At 35.8% G+C, this 20,702-nt stretch overlaps 1 protein-coding gene across 2 annotated transcripts in view; it reads right to left on the bottom strand.

The window, feature by feature from the left end:
* chfr (checkpoint with forkhead and ring finger domains, E3 ubiquitin protein ligase) overlaps positions 1 to 17,582 on the bottom strand; it is a 33,918-nt gene extending 16,336 nt beyond the window's left edge. Inside the window, exons 1-10 of one of the 2 annotated variants that reach the window (XM_049470590.1) lie at positions 17,333 to 17,582; positions 14,908 to 15,063; positions 10,712 to 10,811; positions 10,389 to 10,498; positions 7,326 to 7,385; positions 6,401 to 6,598; positions 4,645 to 4,791; positions 3,756 to 3,879; positions 3,487 to 3,641; positions 1,323 to 1,485 (exon numbers count right to left, since the gene is read on the bottom strand). In XM_049470590.1, coding sequence (XP_049326547.1) covers positions 1,323 to 1,485; positions 3,487 to 3,641; positions 3,756 to 3,879; positions 4,645 to 4,791; positions 6,401 to 6,598; positions 7,326 to 7,385; positions 10,389 to 10,498; positions 10,712 to 10,811; positions 14,908 to 15,063; positions 17,333 to 17,360 — 1,241 coding nt within the window. In that variant the 5' untranslated portion in view covers positions 17,361 to 17,582. Of the gene's footprint in view, positions 1 to 1,322; positions 1,486 to 3,486; positions 3,642 to 3,755; positions 3,880 to 4,635; positions 4,792 to 6,400; positions 6,599 to 7,325; positions 7,386 to 10,388; positions 10,499 to 10,711; positions 10,812 to 14,907; positions 15,064 to 17,332 lie in introns of both variants that reach the window. The other variant, XM_049470589.1, reaches the window with a different exon arrangement.
* Positions 17,583 to 20,702: the final 3,120 nt, after the last annotated feature.

Consider the following 20,702-nt stretch of genomic DNA (forward strand, 5'->3'; position numbering starts at 1 on the left):
ACGGCTATTAATTCAAGGTATTATTAAAGAACACTAGAGGCTGTCTCTATTATATTTAAGTCCTTGGGTATATTCGCAGCCCCAGTCTGTCCCAGCTGGCCGCTCGATCAGTCCAATGCGGGCCAGCTGGGACAGACTGGGGCTGCGAATATACCCAAGGACTTAAATATAATAGAACAGACCAGGGCAGAATACATGCCTTATATGTAAGCAATTGAAATCCAGGACACATTTAAACTTTAAGTGTTACACAACATTTAAGTGTTAAACTACCTAAAAAATATCTAAAAAATGGACAGGATTAGTTTCTTAGGGGGTCCTGGTGTAATTTTCTCCTTTTTGTTTTTTTTTATACTCTGTGATTTTATTCCCGTCCGGAACAGCCATGTACGTGGTTTTCTCAGACGTCCTCTGAAAAAAAAAAATTACAGGCTGAATTATCTACTGTTTTTCGCAGAACTCTTTTCGTGGTCATCCGGTAATTTTAGTCCCGTCCAGACTCACATCTCTGAGTTTCGCCTCCTCACGTTTAATAAAATAGCTATTTGTCCACTGCCGCGCACCGTAATTAAGCTTTGGGCGGTGAGTGGAAATGGAGGAGCTACTGAATGCGATGATGTCATGTGACTGAGAAAACCTCACAAAAAAAACTCACTGCTCCTCCTGTTTTTTCAACTGCAGTCAGGATGCAGGAGTTTTATTACTGAGTAGAAGTACTTTTTTTTTTTTCCCCCCAGACGTCCCCCTGAGAAACTAATCCCGTCCAGATAGGGCTTTACTCTTCTTTTCCTGGGGCAGCCCTGATGAGTGCCAGCTTCATCGTTATTACATTTTTGATGGTCTTTGCGATGGCAAATGCAATTAAAAATACTTTCAAAGTTCTTAAAATTCTTATTATCGGATTGACTGAGTGATTTTTTTTTCTTTACTTAGTTGAGTAGTTGTTGCTTCTCATAATCTGGATTAGAACATTACTCAAATATTCACTATTCACTGTATACCTGTAACTCTACCTCTTCACTACTTTACTTTAACTGATGCTCTCAAACACTTTATTAAGAGACAAGAAATTCAAGTAATTAACTCTTGATGAGTTCAGCACAGCTGTTAACTGAAAGCCTGAATTCCAGGTGACTCTACCTCATAAAGCTGACTGACTAAATCTAAAATATAAATCATATTCTGATTTGTATAACACTTTTTTCTTCACTAAATAATTCCATATGCTTTTCCTTCATAGTTTGGATGACTTTAGTATTAAATCTACAATACAGAACATTATTCAGAAACTAAAGATTCCCTTAAACTCCAGTATCTCTGACCTCATGTCGGACGTGTCGCTGTCGTTGTCGGAGAGTTCAAACAGGTAATCAGAGCTTCCCTCTTCATCAGAGAAGGAACGATCCACCTTGGGCTGCAGCATGTCCTGAGTTATCTTATTACGAGCATCCATACTGCGCAGATCCTCCTCACTACGACACTTCTCTAACAGAGAGAGAGAGAGACATTTTTAGTCACAAACCAGAATCATGAAGATTTTAATCATTTTAATCAATAATGATAATTCATATGATAATTCACGAAATATCAGCAGAGTTTCAATGTTTCCCAGCATTTAAATGCCTTGTATATAAGGCATATTTACAGCCCCAGCCTGTCCCAGCTGGACCACATTGGACTGATTGAAAAGCCAGCTGAGACAGATCCTCCAGTGAAGGCTGAGGCAGGGTTTTTATGGCAGCATATATGCTGCGCCGGCCTGTCCCAGCTGGCCCGCATTGGACTGACTGATCAGACAAGGGCAGTGTATATGCCGGCATAACAACCCTGCCTCGGTCAGAAGAAGGCTGAGGCAAAACGGACCCAATAACTTCAAAAGACTAAAAAATAAAGAGGCTTAGAAGCACTAGAGCAGGGGTGTCCAAACTACGGCCCGCGGGCCATTTGCGGCCCGTTTCCTTTTTTGGAGCGACCTGCGAGGTATTTTAGAAATAGAATGAAAGTTGGCCCGCTGTTAAGCAGGTTTTTATAATGTGAGATTCAAAGTTTGAACACTAGGTGTCAGAAACAAGCCAAAGAGACTAAAAGCGGAGAGTGCGCGTTTATAGCGCAGAAAAACAGGCCAAAGAGTCTAAAAGCGGAGAGAGTGCGCATTTCTAGCGCAGAAAAACGGGCCAAAGAGTCTAAAAGTGGAGAGAGTGCGCATTTCTAGCACAGAAAAACGAGCCAAAGAGTCTAAAAGTTGCCGTAATTAAGGAGTTTAATATTAAGGGACATCATGAAATGATAAAGATACTAAGTCAAGTAAAATGGTGTGTAAATGAAAGTAATCAGGAAAATGTATTATTTAAAGTGGTATATTTTATTATTTGTTTTATTACAGAGTCTGTGGCCCGTGACTTCAAATGTATTTCTCCTTCTGGCCCCCAACAAAAAAAGTTTGGACACCCCTGCACTAGAGGCTGTCTCTATTATGTTAAAGTTGTTTTGGGTCTTGGTAGAGGGCATTTTGGCTAAATACAAGGTGCGTTTCAGTTCACTCACTCCCTGTGTCTGTGTGTGTGTGTGTGTGTGAAAGCACAGAGATAGTAGAAACACAGTTTCTCTGATTTTGCTATTTATAGGTTTATGTTTGAGTAAAATGAACATTGTTGTTTTATTCTATAAACTACAGACAACATTTCTCCCAAATTCCAAATAAAAATGTTATAATTTGTAGCATTAATTTGCAGAAAATGACAAATGGCTAAAATAACAAAAAAAGATGCAGAGCTTTCAGACCTCAAAAAATGCAAAAAAAAAAATAATAAGATCATATTCATATTTAAGTTTTAAGAGTTTTAAGAATTAAGAAATATACAATATTTGGTGGAATAACCCTGGTGGTTTATAATCACAGTTTTCATGCATCTTGGCATCATGTTCTCCTCCACCAGTCTTACACACTGCTTTTGGATAACTTTATGCTGCTTTACTCCTGGTGTAAAAATTCAAGCAGGTCAGCTTGAAGGTTTGATGGCTTGTGGTTCTTTTTAATTTGGTTAAATCAAAGAAACTCATCATTTTTTTACTGGTCTTTTTTTTTCAGAGATATGTATCTGGTTGCACTTAAACCTCAAAAGAGAAATTGAAGTGAAATCAAAATATTGGCAAACCTAAGTTTTTGAGCAATTTTGTTGTTCTTTGTCGTTTGATTTTTAGCAGGAAAAAAAACTATTAAAATAAAAAAAAAATGTTTTTTTTGTGCAAATTTTTAGGCCAAATCGCCTAGCTTTATGGGCAGCTTTATGATTATTTTTTTTATCACTTTAAAACACTAGAAACGGACGAATTTGGGATTTAATTCTTAAACTAATTTTTACAATAGTTTACATCAACTAAATATTGCAGAGCTACTGTAGAATCCTGAACTTTGGGATTAAGATATCTGGCTAAGTGAAAGACTTTGCTTTAAGGAAACCCCCAAGGTGTTTCCTTTACATTTACCTGGGTGCTGCAGCAGGTACGCCTCCACCAGGTTGTTGAGGATGTGGTTCTTCCGGATTCTCTCCACCGGACAGCGACAGGTGGGGCAGAGAGACGAGCGCTCCATCCAGCCTGAATAACACGCCGCACAGAACGTGTGCATGCAGGGCTGCAGGCTGAACACACACACACACACACACACACAAAATACTATCAGTTAAACACACATCAATTACAGCTAAAACACTGCCAACACAGAGAAATAAATAAAAAAGAAGACCATCTCTCACCTGACGCAGTCGTGCAGTAAGTCCTGGCAGATGATGCAGGTGAGCGACTCCTCCATCTTATCCGTTTTCTCTCCTTCCCTGCTGTCCTTCACTGATTTAGCAGGGGGCGCTATAGAGGAGTCACCTACAGATAAGGAATACACACATTTAATATAACGTACCAGGAGTTCTTCACTTTTTTTTTTTATTGTGAGACTACTATTCAAGGTTTCAGTGTTTTTTGGCAAGAAATACTCAAATAAGTAAAGAAAAAAAATATTTAAGAAAAAAGTAAATAAAAGGTCTGTCAATCTGAAAAGAAGAATTTTAAGAACTTTGAAAGTATCCTCAATTGCAGTCACCGGAAAAAAACAAAACAATCAAAAACGCTATGATGATGGAACTGGCACTCATCATGTCTAATATAATATTTTAAATATAATAAATATTATATAAAATTCAACTAATTTAAATTTGTATATACAGCTCGGGAAAAAAAAATATGTATAGGTTTATGTTTGAGTAAAATGAACATTGTTGTTTTATTCCATAAACTACAGACAACATTTCTCCCAAATTCCAAATAAAAATATTCTCATTTAGAGCATTAGATCTTAAATAATAATGCAAAGAAAACAAGTTCATATTCATAAAGTAGTTTTAAGAGTTCAGAAATCAATATTTGGTGGAATAACTCTGGTGGTTTGTAATCACAGATTTCATGCATCTTGGCATCATGTTCTCCTCCACCAGTCTTACACACTGCTTTTGGATAACTTTATGCTGCTTTACTCCTGGTGCAAAAAATCAAGCAGTTCAGTTTGGTGGTTTGATGGCTTGGGATCATCCATCTTCCTCTTGATTATATTCCAGAGGTTTTCAACAGGGTTCAGCATCTCACCTGTATCACCTGTTTTCTGTCGTTTCCTCTCGGGCCCCGGGTCCTCCAGCAGCTCTCTGGTTTGTTTCAGTGTGAGGGTTTTTGAGGCTCCGGGGCTGCAGTCTCCAACTTTCGGCCGGACCACCGGCGGCTCCAGTAGAGTCATATCACCATAACCTGCAAAATCAGAACAAAACAGACGTATCTCAGTGCTCAATTCAATTCAATTCAATGTGCTGAATTCTGCTGTTACTGCACTATAGAACTTTGGTGGAGCTGCATGAGACCACTTTCCAGACCTGTTTCTGTTTAACGCTGTGTAAAGCCCAGAAAAACTACTTCTAACTACGTTATTTTATCTTTATCTCAATATTAATGACTTTATTACTGCACTTCTTCACCTGTCAGACCGGTCAACGCTAACTCTAATTCTAATTCTCTTCTCTGCTGAAACTGAGTCTCAGTCCTTAATCATGTTAATCTAAAGAGCTAAAGGCTAAAGCTGCTGTTTCCATGTGGGTCAGCCGGACGTCTTTCTGTAGCAGTTTTTTTTCTCCAGTTTCTAAGAGTCTTTATTTGAAGTTGTAGGAAAAAACAGTGTATTTTTTTTTCTTCGAACAAATGGGACGGATAGTTTGGGAGATGCACTGAGTGATGTATGGGTTTAGGGGCGGGGCAGAAGGAAGAGCTGACTGGACTGAGCAGTGTGCTTCTGATAGTGGTGAGATTAATGCTTACCATGTGCAATATTTACTCATCTCACTACAGGCACTGTGATCCCCTTATCAGCATTTGTGCAATATGTTTAACGTGCAATATTTTTCTCACCTTTTTATCTACTACTTATATGTTATTTATTCACTGTTACTCTTTGTGCAATAATACTGGTCCACCCTACCATAATCATATCTCTATGCACTAGATGTTTATATTTTTTATTTACTATACATAATTTTTAAAAAACCTTTTATGGCGTCGAGTGGTCCAGCGGTCTAAAGCGCTGTCACTATGAGCAGGAGGTCGCAGGTTCGAACCCCCCGCTCATGCAGCTTTGCCATCAAGCTGCCGGCGCTCAGAGGGAGCACAATTGGCCCTGCTCCCTCCGGGTGGGTAAATGGCGCTCTCTCCCCACATCACTCCTAGGGTGATGTCTGCAGCACAGGGCATCTGTGAGCTGATGTATCGGAACCTAGCCGCTGTGCTTTCCTCCGAGCGCGCTGGCTGCTCGGTAATGCTGCATCAGCAGCAGCTCGAAAAGAAGCGGTGGCTGACTTCACATGTATCGGAGGAAGCATGTGTTAGTCTTCACCCTCCTGGTGTGTTGGGGCATTACTAGTGATAGGGGGAGTCCTAATGAGTGGGTTGGGTAATTGGCCGTGTAAATTGGGGAGAAAATGGGAAAAAAAAAAAAAAAAACTAAAAAATAAAAATATATTTCCTGTAATTGTTTTTTTTTTTTTGTATATATATATATATATATTTATCATTATTTCTTTATGTTTTTTTTTCCTGACCTGTTTCTCTGTCCTTTCCTCTGTGCTGCTGTTACATTGTAAATTTCCCCATTGTGGGATTAATAAAGGATTATCTCATCTTATCTTATCTTGAGATGCAGATGGTTGTAATTTTTTTCCTTTTACAATACTAAAATAAAAATCAAAAAATCAAACATACATTAGATTTTGTACAATTTTAGGGTACTGACTCGACCTGAACAGCTTTACTATTTGTTTGAGACCACCTGAACTCTGAACAGAGCAGATAACACACACACATACGTACGTACCAGTGGTAGTGATGGTGTGTGTGTATGACGTTGGGTAGAGATGAGCGCTGGAGCTGGAGGGGCCGGGCTGGTCCTCGTACCCAGGCCGGAGTGATTTCTCCTGGGGAAGACACGGTAGGGTAACGGGCTCCACTGGAGCGGGATCCACATCCGTATCAATATGATCCATTTCAGCAGCACAGCTTTTCCTCACAGCATCTGAAAAGGGCCAAAAGCACTTACTTTTTTAAAAGGTAGAAAAAGTTTTAAATTAAATTTAAGCAGGACTGATATGTTGACACATTTCAGATATTGTTGTGTTTTCTTGTTTAAACAAAACCTCCTACCTGACTGTTTTCAAAACTTATTCCTATTCAACTCTGAAATTCATCATCACTTTACCAGAGCCTCTGACAACCTACACTCCGCATTTTACAGAACTACATTAAGTCAATTCACAATTTCACACAGAGGTCCTCGTATTTGGAACGGTCTACCACACAACCTAAGAACTTGCAATAATCTGATTTCTTTCAAAAAGCTCACTAAAGACCACTTTCTTTCACAAGGATCAGTTATTACCTAAAGCTGTGTTACTTTAAACATCCTGCACTACTACTTGTGACTACCTATCAATGTTATTGTCTTTGTTACTGTCATTATTTTTATTCCCTTCTTTTTCTTCCCCCCCCCCCCACTCCCACTTCCTAATCTCCTTTACTTCATTTTTTGTATATTTCCCTAAAATATAACTCATTTAAATACAATGGGAAAGTGCCTAGTACAAGCCCTGCTGGCTTTTTTTGTACTCTCCCTGCACTGTTTGTATTACTACAACTTTATGTCTTTATTATGTTTTCTTGGTGTATTGTGCATAAATTAATAATAAAAAAAAAAATTATTGTGTAATGAAGTGGCAGGTCAGTATTTAAACATGTTTACTCACCATCAGAATCCTGAGAATCAGTCTGACTGGGACAAATGGCCTGATACACATAAGCTATATCTGTAAAACAGAAAAACACAATTTCCTCCGGATCTGGATGCTGTATTATCTAACAGTAACACTAGAACATTAATAAGCAGCAGGTTATAAATGTAGATGACTGATGATAATCACAGCAGCCCTGTAACAGATCAAGAGCTGAAAATGCTTCTTTCCCTCCGAGCTTTTTGACGTAGTGTGCATAACAATCGTTCGCTCGAATTGCAAATTGTTCACTCGAATGAATTAAAGAAAACGTGAGCATGAACTGCTATATCGTTCGCCTGATTTATTTATTTTATTTTTTTTTATCCACAGCCCCTCCCGGGCACCATGGAAAACTGCAGGTGTGAGAAAAATTGAAACAATGAATACAATTAAAACTATTGAACAATTAAATTCCCTTTATTAATTTTTTAAAGATTTTGTAAGATTAATACATTTAACATACGTATGACAACATGAGGATTTTTAGATGCCTCCTCTAAAAGTTTCAGCATACTGTGTTTATACTCGTTTATGCACTCGTGTGTCAATGGTGGTTCTGGAAGTAAAGTGTGATCGGGTACATTTCTTGCGTGTTGACAGATGAGGAACGAGTCTCTATGTGCTTTCTTAATCAGCCTTTTTTTATCTGTGCTGGAAAGCACCCTACACATCTACACCCTGGGACTCTTTTGCCTTTTTACTGTATATACTGTTCATTTGCATCCCTGGACACTTGGCACTTTACTGTACACTCTGTACCTTTTCACTCCTGGACACTTTACTGTACATCCTGTACTTTTGCACCCCTGGACACTTTGTCACTTTACTGTACATCCTGTACTTTTGCACTCCTGGACACTACACTACGCACCTTACTTAAATACAATACTTGCACAGGTTTATGTTTAATATTGTCATATCTGCTGATACCTTCTATACTTAAATTATTATTTTACTGCACTACCTCATATCTATGACTGATTACTTTCACACTTTGTATAGTTTTTTTGTATTTATATATTTATGTATATATTTTTAAGTCTCAGTTTATAATTTTATAGTTTAGAGTCTTATATTCCTCACTGTGCTCTTTTATTTTATTTTATAATACTTATTGTTTGTTTCTACTGTGTACTGTTTGTTTCGACTGTGTTGTGTAACTGCTACTGGCTGCTAAATTTCCTTCGGGATCAATAAAGTATCTATCTATCTATCATTTTGGTCGTGGAAAACACAGGAGCTCCACTGACTGATTAAAACCCTGACAAGAGTCAACAGTCAGAATCCATTCCTATAGGTGCAGAGCGTAAACCCGACTTTTAACTCAACAATAAAGAGAATAAAGAATAAAATAACATCGCTGTTCCCTTATAAATGAGCTGCTGGTGTATCTTCGCCAAAGTCAGAGCTCACCCGCCTCTTAAAGGGAATGACGACTGGCACACTGATTGCTTTATTTATTTAACCCATGATTAATTAAGAGAATTAATTCATGCCTTTAGAGCTGCACAAAAAAAAAAGACACTCAGACCCACCATGCGCTATAGATCACTAAAATAGGGCCCTTAAACTCTTTTTAAAAAGTACTTTATGTATTTCAGTTTTCTTTCAAATAAACCATTTTAAATTTCTCTTTTTTACTATTTTTTTGGTACCACTTTAAAAAAAAGAAAAAGGAAAAAAAAGACTACCCTTATAAAGGGTTTATAAATGATTTATAAAGTACATTATTTAGTATTACTGGTTAGGTTGTAAATGCCTTAAAAAAACATTGATAAAAAGCTACAACACATCAATTGAAAAGATAACATTGATTTGTTGATTGCTTAGTCATTTATTTCAACTTAGTCATTTAATTTATAGTAAATAGTTACAGACATATATTTACAGGTTTAATGCTGAAAACACTAAGTAAACTCAATATATAGAAAGATCTGAGGTTTGACTGTATAAATTAGTGTGGAATTAATATTTTGCAAATGTTCAGCTCACTGTTGCCATTTCTAGTTATGTGTTGTTTGTTATATACAGTCATATGAAAAAGTTTGGGCACCCCTATTAATCTTAATCATTTTTAGTTGTAAATATTTGGGTGTTTGCAACAGCAATTTCAGTTTGATATATCTAATAACTGATGGACACAGTAATATTTCAGGATTGAAATGAGGTTTATTGTACTAACAGAAAATGTGCAATATGCATTCAACCAAAATTTGACCGGTGCAAAAGTATGGGCACCCTTATCATTTTATTGATTTGAATACTCCTAACTACTTTTTACTGACTTACTGAAGCACAAAATTGGTTTGGTAACCTCACTGAGCTTTGAACTTCATAGCCAGGTGTATCCAATCATGAGAAAAGGTATTTAAGGTGGCCAATTGCAAGTTGTTCTCCTATTTGAATCTCCTCTGAAGAGTGGCATCATGGGCTCATCAAAACAACTCTCAAATGATCTAAAAACAAAGATTGTTCAACATAGTTGTTCAGGGGAAGGATACAAAAAGTTGTCTCAGAGATTTAACCTGTCAGTTTCCACTGTGAGGAACATAGTAAGGAAATAGAAGAGCACAGGGACAGTTCTTGTTAAGCCCAGAAGTGGCAGGCCAAGAAAAATATCAGAAAGGCAGAGAAGAAGAATGGTGAGAACAGTCAAGGACAATCCACAGACCACCTCCAAAGAGCTGCAGCATCATCTTGCTGCAGATGGTGTCACTGTGCATCGGTCAATAATACAGCGCACTTTACACAAGGAGAAGCTGTATGGGAGAGTGATGCGAAAGAAGCCGTTTCTGCAAACACGAACAGAGTCAGGTGTGCTTTTGATTAAGATTAATAGGGGTGCCCAAACTTTTTCATATGACTGTATTTATTAATTGTTATTTATGAGTTTTAAAGTATTTGCAACCTAATTTATAACCATTTACCCCATAAACCTACACCTTTATAAAGGTAGTCTTATTTTGAAGTGGAACCGATTTTTTTAAAGCAATAATCTTGTAATGGAGGTCAGTTAAGTCAGTATATGTTTCTTACTTTGCTCTGGTTCACTCTTCCTGTACACAAAGTAGATGACGTCTCCGTTCTGCAGCAGGTGGCTCTGTTTCTTCACCAGTTTGGACATGTTAATTACTGTGCCGTTAGTGCTGAAACATACAACAGAGATATAAAACCAACTCTTAACGTCTCATAAACAACACTGCATTACTTTACCAATCAACTCATGAGTTAACCCATATAAAAAACTGATATATGGCAGGGTATTTAATTGTTTTAAATACAGTTGCAAGAAAAAGAATTGAGAATCGTGACAACTCTAATAAATGTACAGTACATCATATATTGCGATGTCCTCTCACCTCATGTCCTCGAGCCACACCTGTCCTGAGGTTTGATCCTGTGTGATTTTGCAGTGATCGCCTGAGACCAGCTTATTAGCAGGAAAGGACAGATCACAACCTGGACAACAGAACAAAAACACACACACACACAGACAAAATCATTTTTTTATATTATTATTTTACATTAGTTTTAAAGCAACAGAATTTGAATGAATCTTTTGGGAACCACTTTTCTTTCATTTTTCTTTCAAGTGTAATTATCAGACTATTTTCTCCCAGAAAACTAATTAAGTACTATAATCAAAATTATTAAGTGCTTCCCTGACAACTGACAACTTTTATAGAGATGCAGATTTCATTTTCCAGCAGGCACACTGCCAAAAGTACCAACTGGTCTAATATAATATTCAAATAAATTTTTGGCTTTTCATTGGCTATAAGCCATAATCATCAACAGTAAAATAAATAAACGCTTAAAATAGATCACCCTGTATGTTTTAATACATCTTTACAATATACAAATTTCACATTTTGAACTGAATCACTAAAATAAAGTAACTTTTCAATGATTTAATTTTTTTTGAGATGCACTAGTATGTATACACAGCTCTGGAAAAAATAAGAGACCACTTAAGGATGATGTTTTTTTTTTATTATTATTTTACCAAATTGAAAACCTCTGGAATATAATCAAGAGGAAGATGGATGATCACAAACCATCAAACCACCAAACTGAACTGCTTGCATTTTTTGCACCAGGAGTAAAGCAGCATAAAGTTATCCAAAAGCAGTGTGTAAGACTGGTGGAGGAGAACATGATGCCAAGATGCATGAAAAAAACTGTGATTAAAAACCAGAGTTATTCCACCGAATATTAGTTTCTGAACTCTTAAAACTTTATGAATATGAACTTGTTTTCTTTGCATTATTTGAGGTCTGAAAGCTCTGCATCTTTTTTTTGTTATTTCAGCCATTTCTCATTTTCTGCTCTAAATAAATGCTCAAAATGAGAATATTTTTATTTGGAATTTGGGAGAAATGTTGTCTGTAGTTTATAGAATAAAACAACAATGTTTATTTTACTCAAACATAAACCTATAAATAGCAAAATCAGAGAAACTGATTCAGAAACTGAAGTGATCTCATTTCTTTCCCCCCAGAGCTGTATATATTATTACCACTATGACTTTCCTTCTGGATCAATATTAATCAGTCTATTGTTTGACAAATTAAAGTTATGATGTAATAATATATATAATAAGTATAATATCTATAATATATATACACACAAGTATAATATACTTATATATTATTACATCATAACTGTCATTTGTCGATTTTTATACATATTTTTATTCTATTTTACATTATATCATTATTCACATCATCTCTACTGTGATTATTCCTAATAATATTAATATTAATATATTTGCTGTGGGTTTTTTTTCTCAGTACTGGAAGGAGAACTTCATTAATTGCGCAGTTTTTATATTATTATAACTTTTTCACATGTAAACCAGTCTATTATAATAAATGTAAAGCAGTATAAAAGCGTGATGATGAAGATGAAGATGATGATGCTCAGACGGGGTCAGACACAGCTGCCGAGCGATCCCAGCTGAGCCAGACGCAGAAACCGAGACGCTCCCACACGAACCTGCTGCTTAATATTCCTCACGCTCGGCTCTGCAGTCGCCTTTGTCATCATCAGTGAGGGGGAGGCTTTAGTGCGCTGAACTAAAGAGGGTATTGTGACGGGCATGAACTCACTGAATAAAGTCCAGACACTCCTGAAGAGCCACCAGAACCCCCCCCTAAACACCCACCCCACCCCCGACAAATGCTCCGACAAAGGGCTTTAAAAAGGGTGAGATTCCTTTAGGTATGAAATTCTGTTGTATACTGCAGATATGTATATATACAGATCTGGGGAAAATAAAGAGAACACTTCAGTTTCTGAATCAGTTTCTCTGATTTTGCTGTATATGGGTTAAATAAAAATAATTTATTTATGTAATTTAGAGCATTTATTTGTAAAAATAAATTTGTAAAAAAAATGAGAAATGGCTGAAACAACAAAAAAAAAGATGCAGATCTTTCAGACCTAAAATAATGCAAAAATAAGAAAAAGAAGTTAATATTCATAAAGTTTTAAGAGATCAGAAATATACAATATTTGGTGGAATAACCCTGGTGGTTTTTAATCACAGTTTTTTTATGCATTGCACACAAGTTCAGCTTGGTTTTATGGCTTGTGATCATCCATCTTCCTCTTACTTATATTAGTTTTTTTTTTGTTTTTTGTAAAATCAAAGAAACTCATAATTATAAGCCATCAACCCCCCCCCCCTGCATAAGATGCTGCATAACTCACCTTTCCTCTGAATTATTAAACTATATTCCACCTTTTCTTGAGCTACAGAAAAAAAAATTGTCCCAAAATTGCACCTCACCATTATAACTAATCAGAGATTGCTCTGAAAGTGTGTAAACCAGTGTAACATTGTATTAAACAATCATAGCTCATTACAGATTACCATAAAAGTGTGTAAAACAGACTAGGATGCCATTAAAAACCATTAAAAATTATTTCAGATTTCCCTAAAACTGCGTAAACCAGTGCAATATTGCATTCAAATATCATATCTTTTCGCAGATTAGCGCGAAAAACAGTCCAATACTGTATTAAACCACCATAACTAATCTCAGATTACACTTAAAAGTTTCCGATATCACACAAAAATGATGTAAAATGGTCAACTATTGCAATAAAACATCAAAGCTAATCACAGACATAATATTAAACCATTATAATGCATCACAGACTGCCATGAAAGTGCGTAACCCAATGCAATATTCTATTAAACCATCATAACTCACTAGAAATTGCATAAAATCTATTATAACTAATCTCAGACTGCCCTAAAAGTGTGTGAACCAGTGGAATACTGTATGAAACCATCATATCTAATCACAGATATTATATTATACCATTATAATTCATTTTAGATTGTCCTAAAAGTGTGTGAACCAGTCTAATATTGAATTAAACTAACCTAAATACTAAATACATATTGTATTAATCCATTATAACTAACCACAGATTGCCCTAAAAGTGTTTAAACCAGTGCAATACTGTAGTAAACCATCATAACTCATAATGGAGTGCCCTAAAAGTATGTAAAACTGTACAGTATTGTAATAAAACATATATCATACCATATTAAACCACTTTAACTCATTACATTTTGTGTTAAACTAATTTAAATAATTTCAGACTGTCCTAAAAGTGTGTAAACCAGTCCAATATTGTATTAAACCATCATAACTAATCACAGATATCATATTAAACCATCATACCTCATCATATATTGTATTAAACTACTATAACTCATCAAATATAGTATTAAACCATTATATTTAATCACATATACTGTATAAAAGACCAATAACTCTTCACAGACTGCCACAAAAAGAGTTTGAACCATTCCAATGTTGTATTAAACCATCTTAACTCATCAGATATTGTATTAAACCCTCATAACTAACCACAGATATTATATTAAACCATTATACCTCATCAGATATTGTATTAAACCATTATAACTCATCAGATATAGTATTAAACTACTATAACTCATCAGATATAGTATTAAACCATTATATTTAATCACATATACTGTATAAAACACCCATAACTCTTCACAGACTGCCACAAAAAGTGTTTGAACCATTCCAATGTTGTATTAAACCATCATAACTCATCAGATATTGTATTAAACCCTCATAACTAACCACAGATATTATATTAAACCATTATAACTCATCAGATATAGTATTAAACCATTATATTAAATCACATATACTGTATAAAATACCCATAACTCATCAGATATCGTATTAAACCATTATACCTCATCAGATATTGTATTAAACCATTATAACTAATCAGATATTGTATTAAACCATTATACCTCATCAGATATCGTATTAAACCATTATAACTCATCAGATATAGTATTAAACCATTATATCTAATCACATATACTGTATAAAACACCCATAACTCTTCACAGACTGCCACAAAAAGTGTTTGAACCATTCCAATGTTGTATTACACCATCTTAACTCATCAGATATCGTATTAAATCATCATTACATCGTAACTTATTTCACTCAGTGTCCAAATATCACATCCCAGCACCATCACCCACCTTTCCTCCTGCCGATAGTGCATTCTCGGTTGGTGAGCAGTAGTGTTAGTTCAGTCTGTGGAGATGCTCCCACCCTGACCAGCTTCCCCCACGGCTGCCCTCGGCTCTCCGGCTCCATCCTCTCGTCTCTGCAGTCGCAGTTTAGGTCACACTCATCTAGAAAGAACAAGAAAACGAGTTACTCTTTCAGTTAACAGCTGTGCTGAACTCGTCAAAAGTTAATAACTTGAATTTCTTGCCTCTTAATAAAGTGTTTGAGAGCATCAGTTAAAGTAAAGTAGGGAAGAGGTAGAGTTACAGGTATACAGTGAATAATAGCTCTATTTGAGTAATGTTCTAAAAATATATATTATGAGAAGCAAGAACTACTCAAGTAAGTAAAGAAAAAAATAGTTTAATAAAAAAAAATGGCCAGTCAATCTAAAAATAAGTATTTAAAAAACTTCGAAAGTATCCTCAAGTGCAGTCGCCGCAAAAACACAGACACAGACATTATAATTAAACTGGCACTCATCAGGACCGCCCCAGAAAAAGGAAGAGCAAGGGTTTTCTCTGTTGCACAGGATAAGTAACCTAGTAATTGAAAACATAGCTAACTAGCTAGTTACTTAACAGTCCGAACTACAAACCTTAACATAATGTTAATAAATGAATAAACAAAAAATAATTAAATGTATAATTAACAATAGTTTTTTTTTAATTGTGCACATTGTTATGCAAGAATTAAATATCATAATCGTAAATAAGAATTGCTCATATATTTGAAGACAATTGTGATTTTAAAAAAAATTATAATAATTACGCCCAACCCTAATATATATCAGCATATGTGAATATACGCAGCTATACTGACAACATTTTAAAAGTTTGATGGAAAACTTAGCTAACTTAGCAATTAACAGTTAATTTACATTGCATTTTTACTAGTACGTCTCAAAAAAATGTAATTTCACTGACAATAGGGGTGGGCGATACGGCTCCAAAATAATATCACAATATTTCAGGGTATTTTTGCGATAACGATATACTTGGCGATATAGAAAAACAGAAAAAGAATTAATTAATTTCAGGAATGTAGTATAATAGTATAACAGTTTAATCATAATGTGGCAAAATAAATAATATAGCATACAATAATATAATGCAGCAAAAATATTGCAGAATATTTAGTGCATGAATATAAACTGCAAACTAAAACAATTACACAATAAATACACCTAAAGCTTCACAGTAAATAATAGACTACTTTTAGGACAGAACAGCCCTTTTATCACAATATGGATTTTTAATATCATGATATTTCTGTGTCACGATATATTGTATACGATATAATATTGCCCACCCCTAATTGACAAGTTACTTTATTTCAGTAATTCAGTTCAAAATGTAAAACTTATATATCATTATATAGATGTATTTCACACAGAGTGATCTATTTTAAGCATTTATTTATTTGATTGTTGATGATTATGAAGCTTACAGCCAATGAAAATCCAAAAACCAGTGTCTCAGAAAATTAGAATATTTGTTTGGCAGTGTGGGCAGTGTGCCAAATCCTGCTGGAAAATGAAATCCGCATCTCTATAAAAGATGTCCTGATCACCAGCAAATTTTACATTTCATTTGTAAGAGCCTGGAGGACGAGTTAAGAGACACACAGTCTAATCACAATAAGTGATGGTTTTAGAGATGCGGATTTCATTTTCCAGCAGGACTTGGCACACTGATTTTGGGGTTTTCATTGGCTGTAAGCTTCATAGTCATTAACAATAAAATAAATAAACACTTAGAATAGATCACTCTGTGTGTTTAATACATCTATATAATATTTGAGTTTAACATTTTGAACAGCTGTCTGAATGTATATACAGCACTTTGTATTAAATGTACTATATAAACAAAGTTATCATAATAGTAGTAGAGGTGGTAAATCCAGGTGCAGAAAGTAAAAAATCCATCCCAGGTTTTTGTACCAACTGCCCGGGCGGCTCTGCTGCAGCTAGGCTGCAGTTGGCAGTTGGTATAAAACCCTGGGATGGATTTTTACTTCAGGCTAGCGTTAGTTAGCTAGCAGTGTTTGCTTAGCAGCAGCTGGCTAATTCAGCTCTCCCGCTGTAAACAAACCCAGTTTGCTGAATAAACCCGGTCTAAACAGTTTCTTTTCCAGCTCAGAAGTTAGTAAAACTGTTTTTAAGCAGCACAACTCAGTAAAACGCTAAACCGCGGTGAAATAACTGAGTTAACTGAGCTAAATAACTCGGTTAACCCCGCAGTGTTTAAAGGGCTCAGTTAGCCGCAGCGCTAACAGCACCAGCTCAACACACAGTTTTCCCTTAAATATATAAACTACACAACACTAAACCAACCCGAATAAACTGGATTTAAGCAGAAACACGAGTCAGAATCCGAATTAGAACCGCTTTACCTCTCAGTCCGCTCCGCTCCTCTCTCATTCCACCACCAGCAGCAGCGCTTCCTCCTCCTGCTGCTGCCGACCCGCAGCTCCTCACTACTCACTAATACCAGCGACACAGTGTGTGTGTGTGTGTGTGTGTGTGTGTGTGTGAGAGAGAGAGAGAGAGAGAAAGAGAGAGATAGTGAGTGAGTGAGTGAGTGAATGAGAGAGTGGGTTTGTGAGAGTGTGTGTGTGAGTGTGTGTGAGAGAGAGAGAGAGAGAGAGAGAGAGAGAGAGTGTGTGTAAATGAGTGTGAGAAAGGTATAGTGTGAGTGTGTGTGTATGTGTGTGTGTGTATGAGAGAGAGAGAGATAGTGAGTGAGTGAGTGAGTGAGTGAATGAGAGAGTGGGTTTGTGAGTGTGTGTGTGAGGGAGAAAGAGAGTGTGAGTGTGTGTAAATGAGTGTGAGAAAGGTATAGTGTGAGTGTGTGTGTGTGTGTGTGTGAGAGAGAGAGAGATAGTATAAAATGTGTGTGTGTGTGTGTATGTGTGTGTGAGAGTGTGAAAGAGTGTTTGAATGTGAGAGTGAGTGTAAGAGAGTGAGAGTGTGTTTGTGAGAGAGTCTTTGTATGTGTAAGAGAGAGTTTATGTGTGTAAGAAAGTGTTTGAGTGTGTGTGTGAGTGTGAGAGAGAGAGTATGAATGTGTGTGTGTGAGAGAGAGAGAGAGAGAGCGAGAGTGTGTGTGTGAGACTGAGAGAGAGTGTGTGTGTGTGTGTGTGTGAAAGATAGAGAGAGAGAGAGCATGAATGTGTGTGTGTGTGTGTGTGTGAGAGAGAGTGAGAGAGAGAGAGTGTGTGTGTGTGAGACTGAGTGAGAGAGTGTGTGTGTGTGTGAGACTGAGTGAGAGAGTGTGTGTGTGTGTGTGTGTGTGTGTGTGAAAGATAGAGAGAGAGAGAGAGTATGAATGTGTGTGCGTGTGTGTGTGAGAGAGAGAAAGTGAGAGTGTGTTTGTAAGAGAGTGTTTGTGTATGTGTAAAAAGAGTATCGGAGTGTAAGAGAGAGTGTGTGTGTGTGTGTGTGTGAAATAGAGAGAGAGTGTGTGTGTGTGTGTGTGTGTGTGTGTGTGTGTGTGTGTGTGTGTGTGTGTGTGTGTGTGTGAAAGAGAGAGAGAGAGAGGCACTTTATTGGCATTCATGTAATTATATACACTATAAACAAAGGAATTAACATTAAAAATGAACATCTATAGCAATAAACAACAATTTACAATAGACATTAACACATTATTAAACACCAGTAAATTATAATGTATATTAATAAAGTGAGACATTAGTTAAATCGTTTTGTAATTACAGTTTTTCCACATTGTTTACGCACAAAATGTGGAACTATGCACACAAATCCAAAAACATGAAGCTCACGTGTCACATTGTGACTCCAAACTGCTAAACTCTAAACACAATTTTATATGTTCTCACTCAAATATCATTCGAAATCACAGCTTTGAACATCACTAAACATGAATTGCATCATTTAGTACACCTTCGTCACCTAGGAATCACTGAGCTACAAATATATAAATAACAAATACATTTTTGTAACCTCTTTGTATGTGAACTGATTTTCCTCGTCATGTTTCTCATTGTACTTACATAAGTAAAAATTACAGTTTTGCAAGCTTACTACATACAGTAAAACAGCTTACAATTGTGTAGCATATACATGTAGTACTGTAATGCTATATACACCAAATAAATATAAAGAACAGAAAACCAACATATTTTCATGGACTTAGAAATGAGCATATAAATATCTGTGTGTGTGTGTGTATGTGTTTTGGTGGAAGGAATCCGTTTTGCTAGAGATTTGTGGAGTTTCAACAAAGCAGTTAATCATTTTAAGTTTGTGTTTAGAGTTTTGAGAAACTGAGCCAAGTTTCACGAAATTTAAACATTTGGAAAAACTGTTTTATTAATAATGTCTTAACTAGTGTATATTAATAATTATTATAGTTGCGATAATGTTGTAAGTACTGTTAATTATTGTACCCATATGGTATAGTGCTATTATAATAAAAGTAATAATTAATAAATAAATAAGTACACAGAATATGAATATTAAAAAATATTAAAGAATAATGTTATTAATCTCTAAAATCTCAACAAAGTCCATCATGAAGAGTTATTACACAAATTAAGAATACACTATCTGATGTCTGAGACACTCTTTATCATAGTTTTGATATGGGCACCTTTACTGTACTTTTACGTTTTTTAAATAGTTTTTAAGTAAATATGTAATTATAATTCACAAAAAATAAAGAAATATTCTGGGTAAGTGGTTTGTTTCTATTTATATTAGAGATTATATTATATTAGGCTCTATACATATATTATATTAGGCTTTCTATAAACGAGCTCTGGCGCCACCTGGCGGGCTGCACTGTAAAAATCAACAGATTCAGCAGCAACAGATCTTAATTTGGCTCAATGTTAATTTATTTAATGTAAGATTTATATTTAATAAAGTCATTATACATACATATATTTCTAATATATTAAGGTGAATAGCCAGATAAAATATTCCATATTAATCTAGTATTAATTCCTTAGTATTAATCTACAATGTAGAAAATAATAAAAATAAAGTAATAAAAAAAACATTAAATAACACTTTTTAACTTTTGACTTGTACGGGTGTAAATGTGTTTAGGTTAATACAGATACAGGGCTTATTTATTTTTAAATAAACACCATTAGAAAAGCAGCAAACAGCTACACCATAGCAACCACCTAGCAACACTATAGCAACAACCTTAGAATACAAAAGCAACCACTTAGCAACAATCTGTCAAACCTCTAGCAACCACCTGGTATACAAAAGCAATCCCATAGCAACCCCTTAGCAACCACCTTGCAACACTACAGCAACCACCTGGAATACAAAAAATAATGGTACTTTAGATGATGTCATGAAATGTCACTGAATCTGTCAATACAGATAAAGGGCTTATTTTTAAAGGAACACCTAAACACCACCGACCTTATAGCACCATTCCAACATTCAGCAACACTGTAGCAGCAAACAGCTACACCATAGCAACCACCTAGCAACACGCTAGCAACCACCTAGCAATACCCTTGCAACCAACCATCAACACTCTTGTAACCACCCCGCAACACTTTAGCAATCAGCTGGGATACAAAAGCAACCGCCTAGCAACCACTTAGCAATCTCCTAGCAACACCCTAGCAACCAGCTAGAATTGAAAAACAACAACAGCTTTGTAAATCAGTTAATACAGATATAGGGATTATTCTAAAATAAATGCTTTTAAAAAAACAGAGGAACACCTTACCACCACCGGCCTTGCAGCAACACCTTGGCAGCAAACAGCTA

The sequence above is a fragment of the Astyanax mexicanus genome, chromosome 22, assembly GCF_023375975.1.
Source record: "Astyanax mexicanus isolate ESR-SI-001 chromosome 22, AstMex3_surface, whole genome shotgun sequence".
Lineage (NCBI taxonomy): Eukaryota > Metazoa > Chordata > Actinopteri > Characiformes > Acestrorhamphidae > Astyanax > Astyanax mexicanus.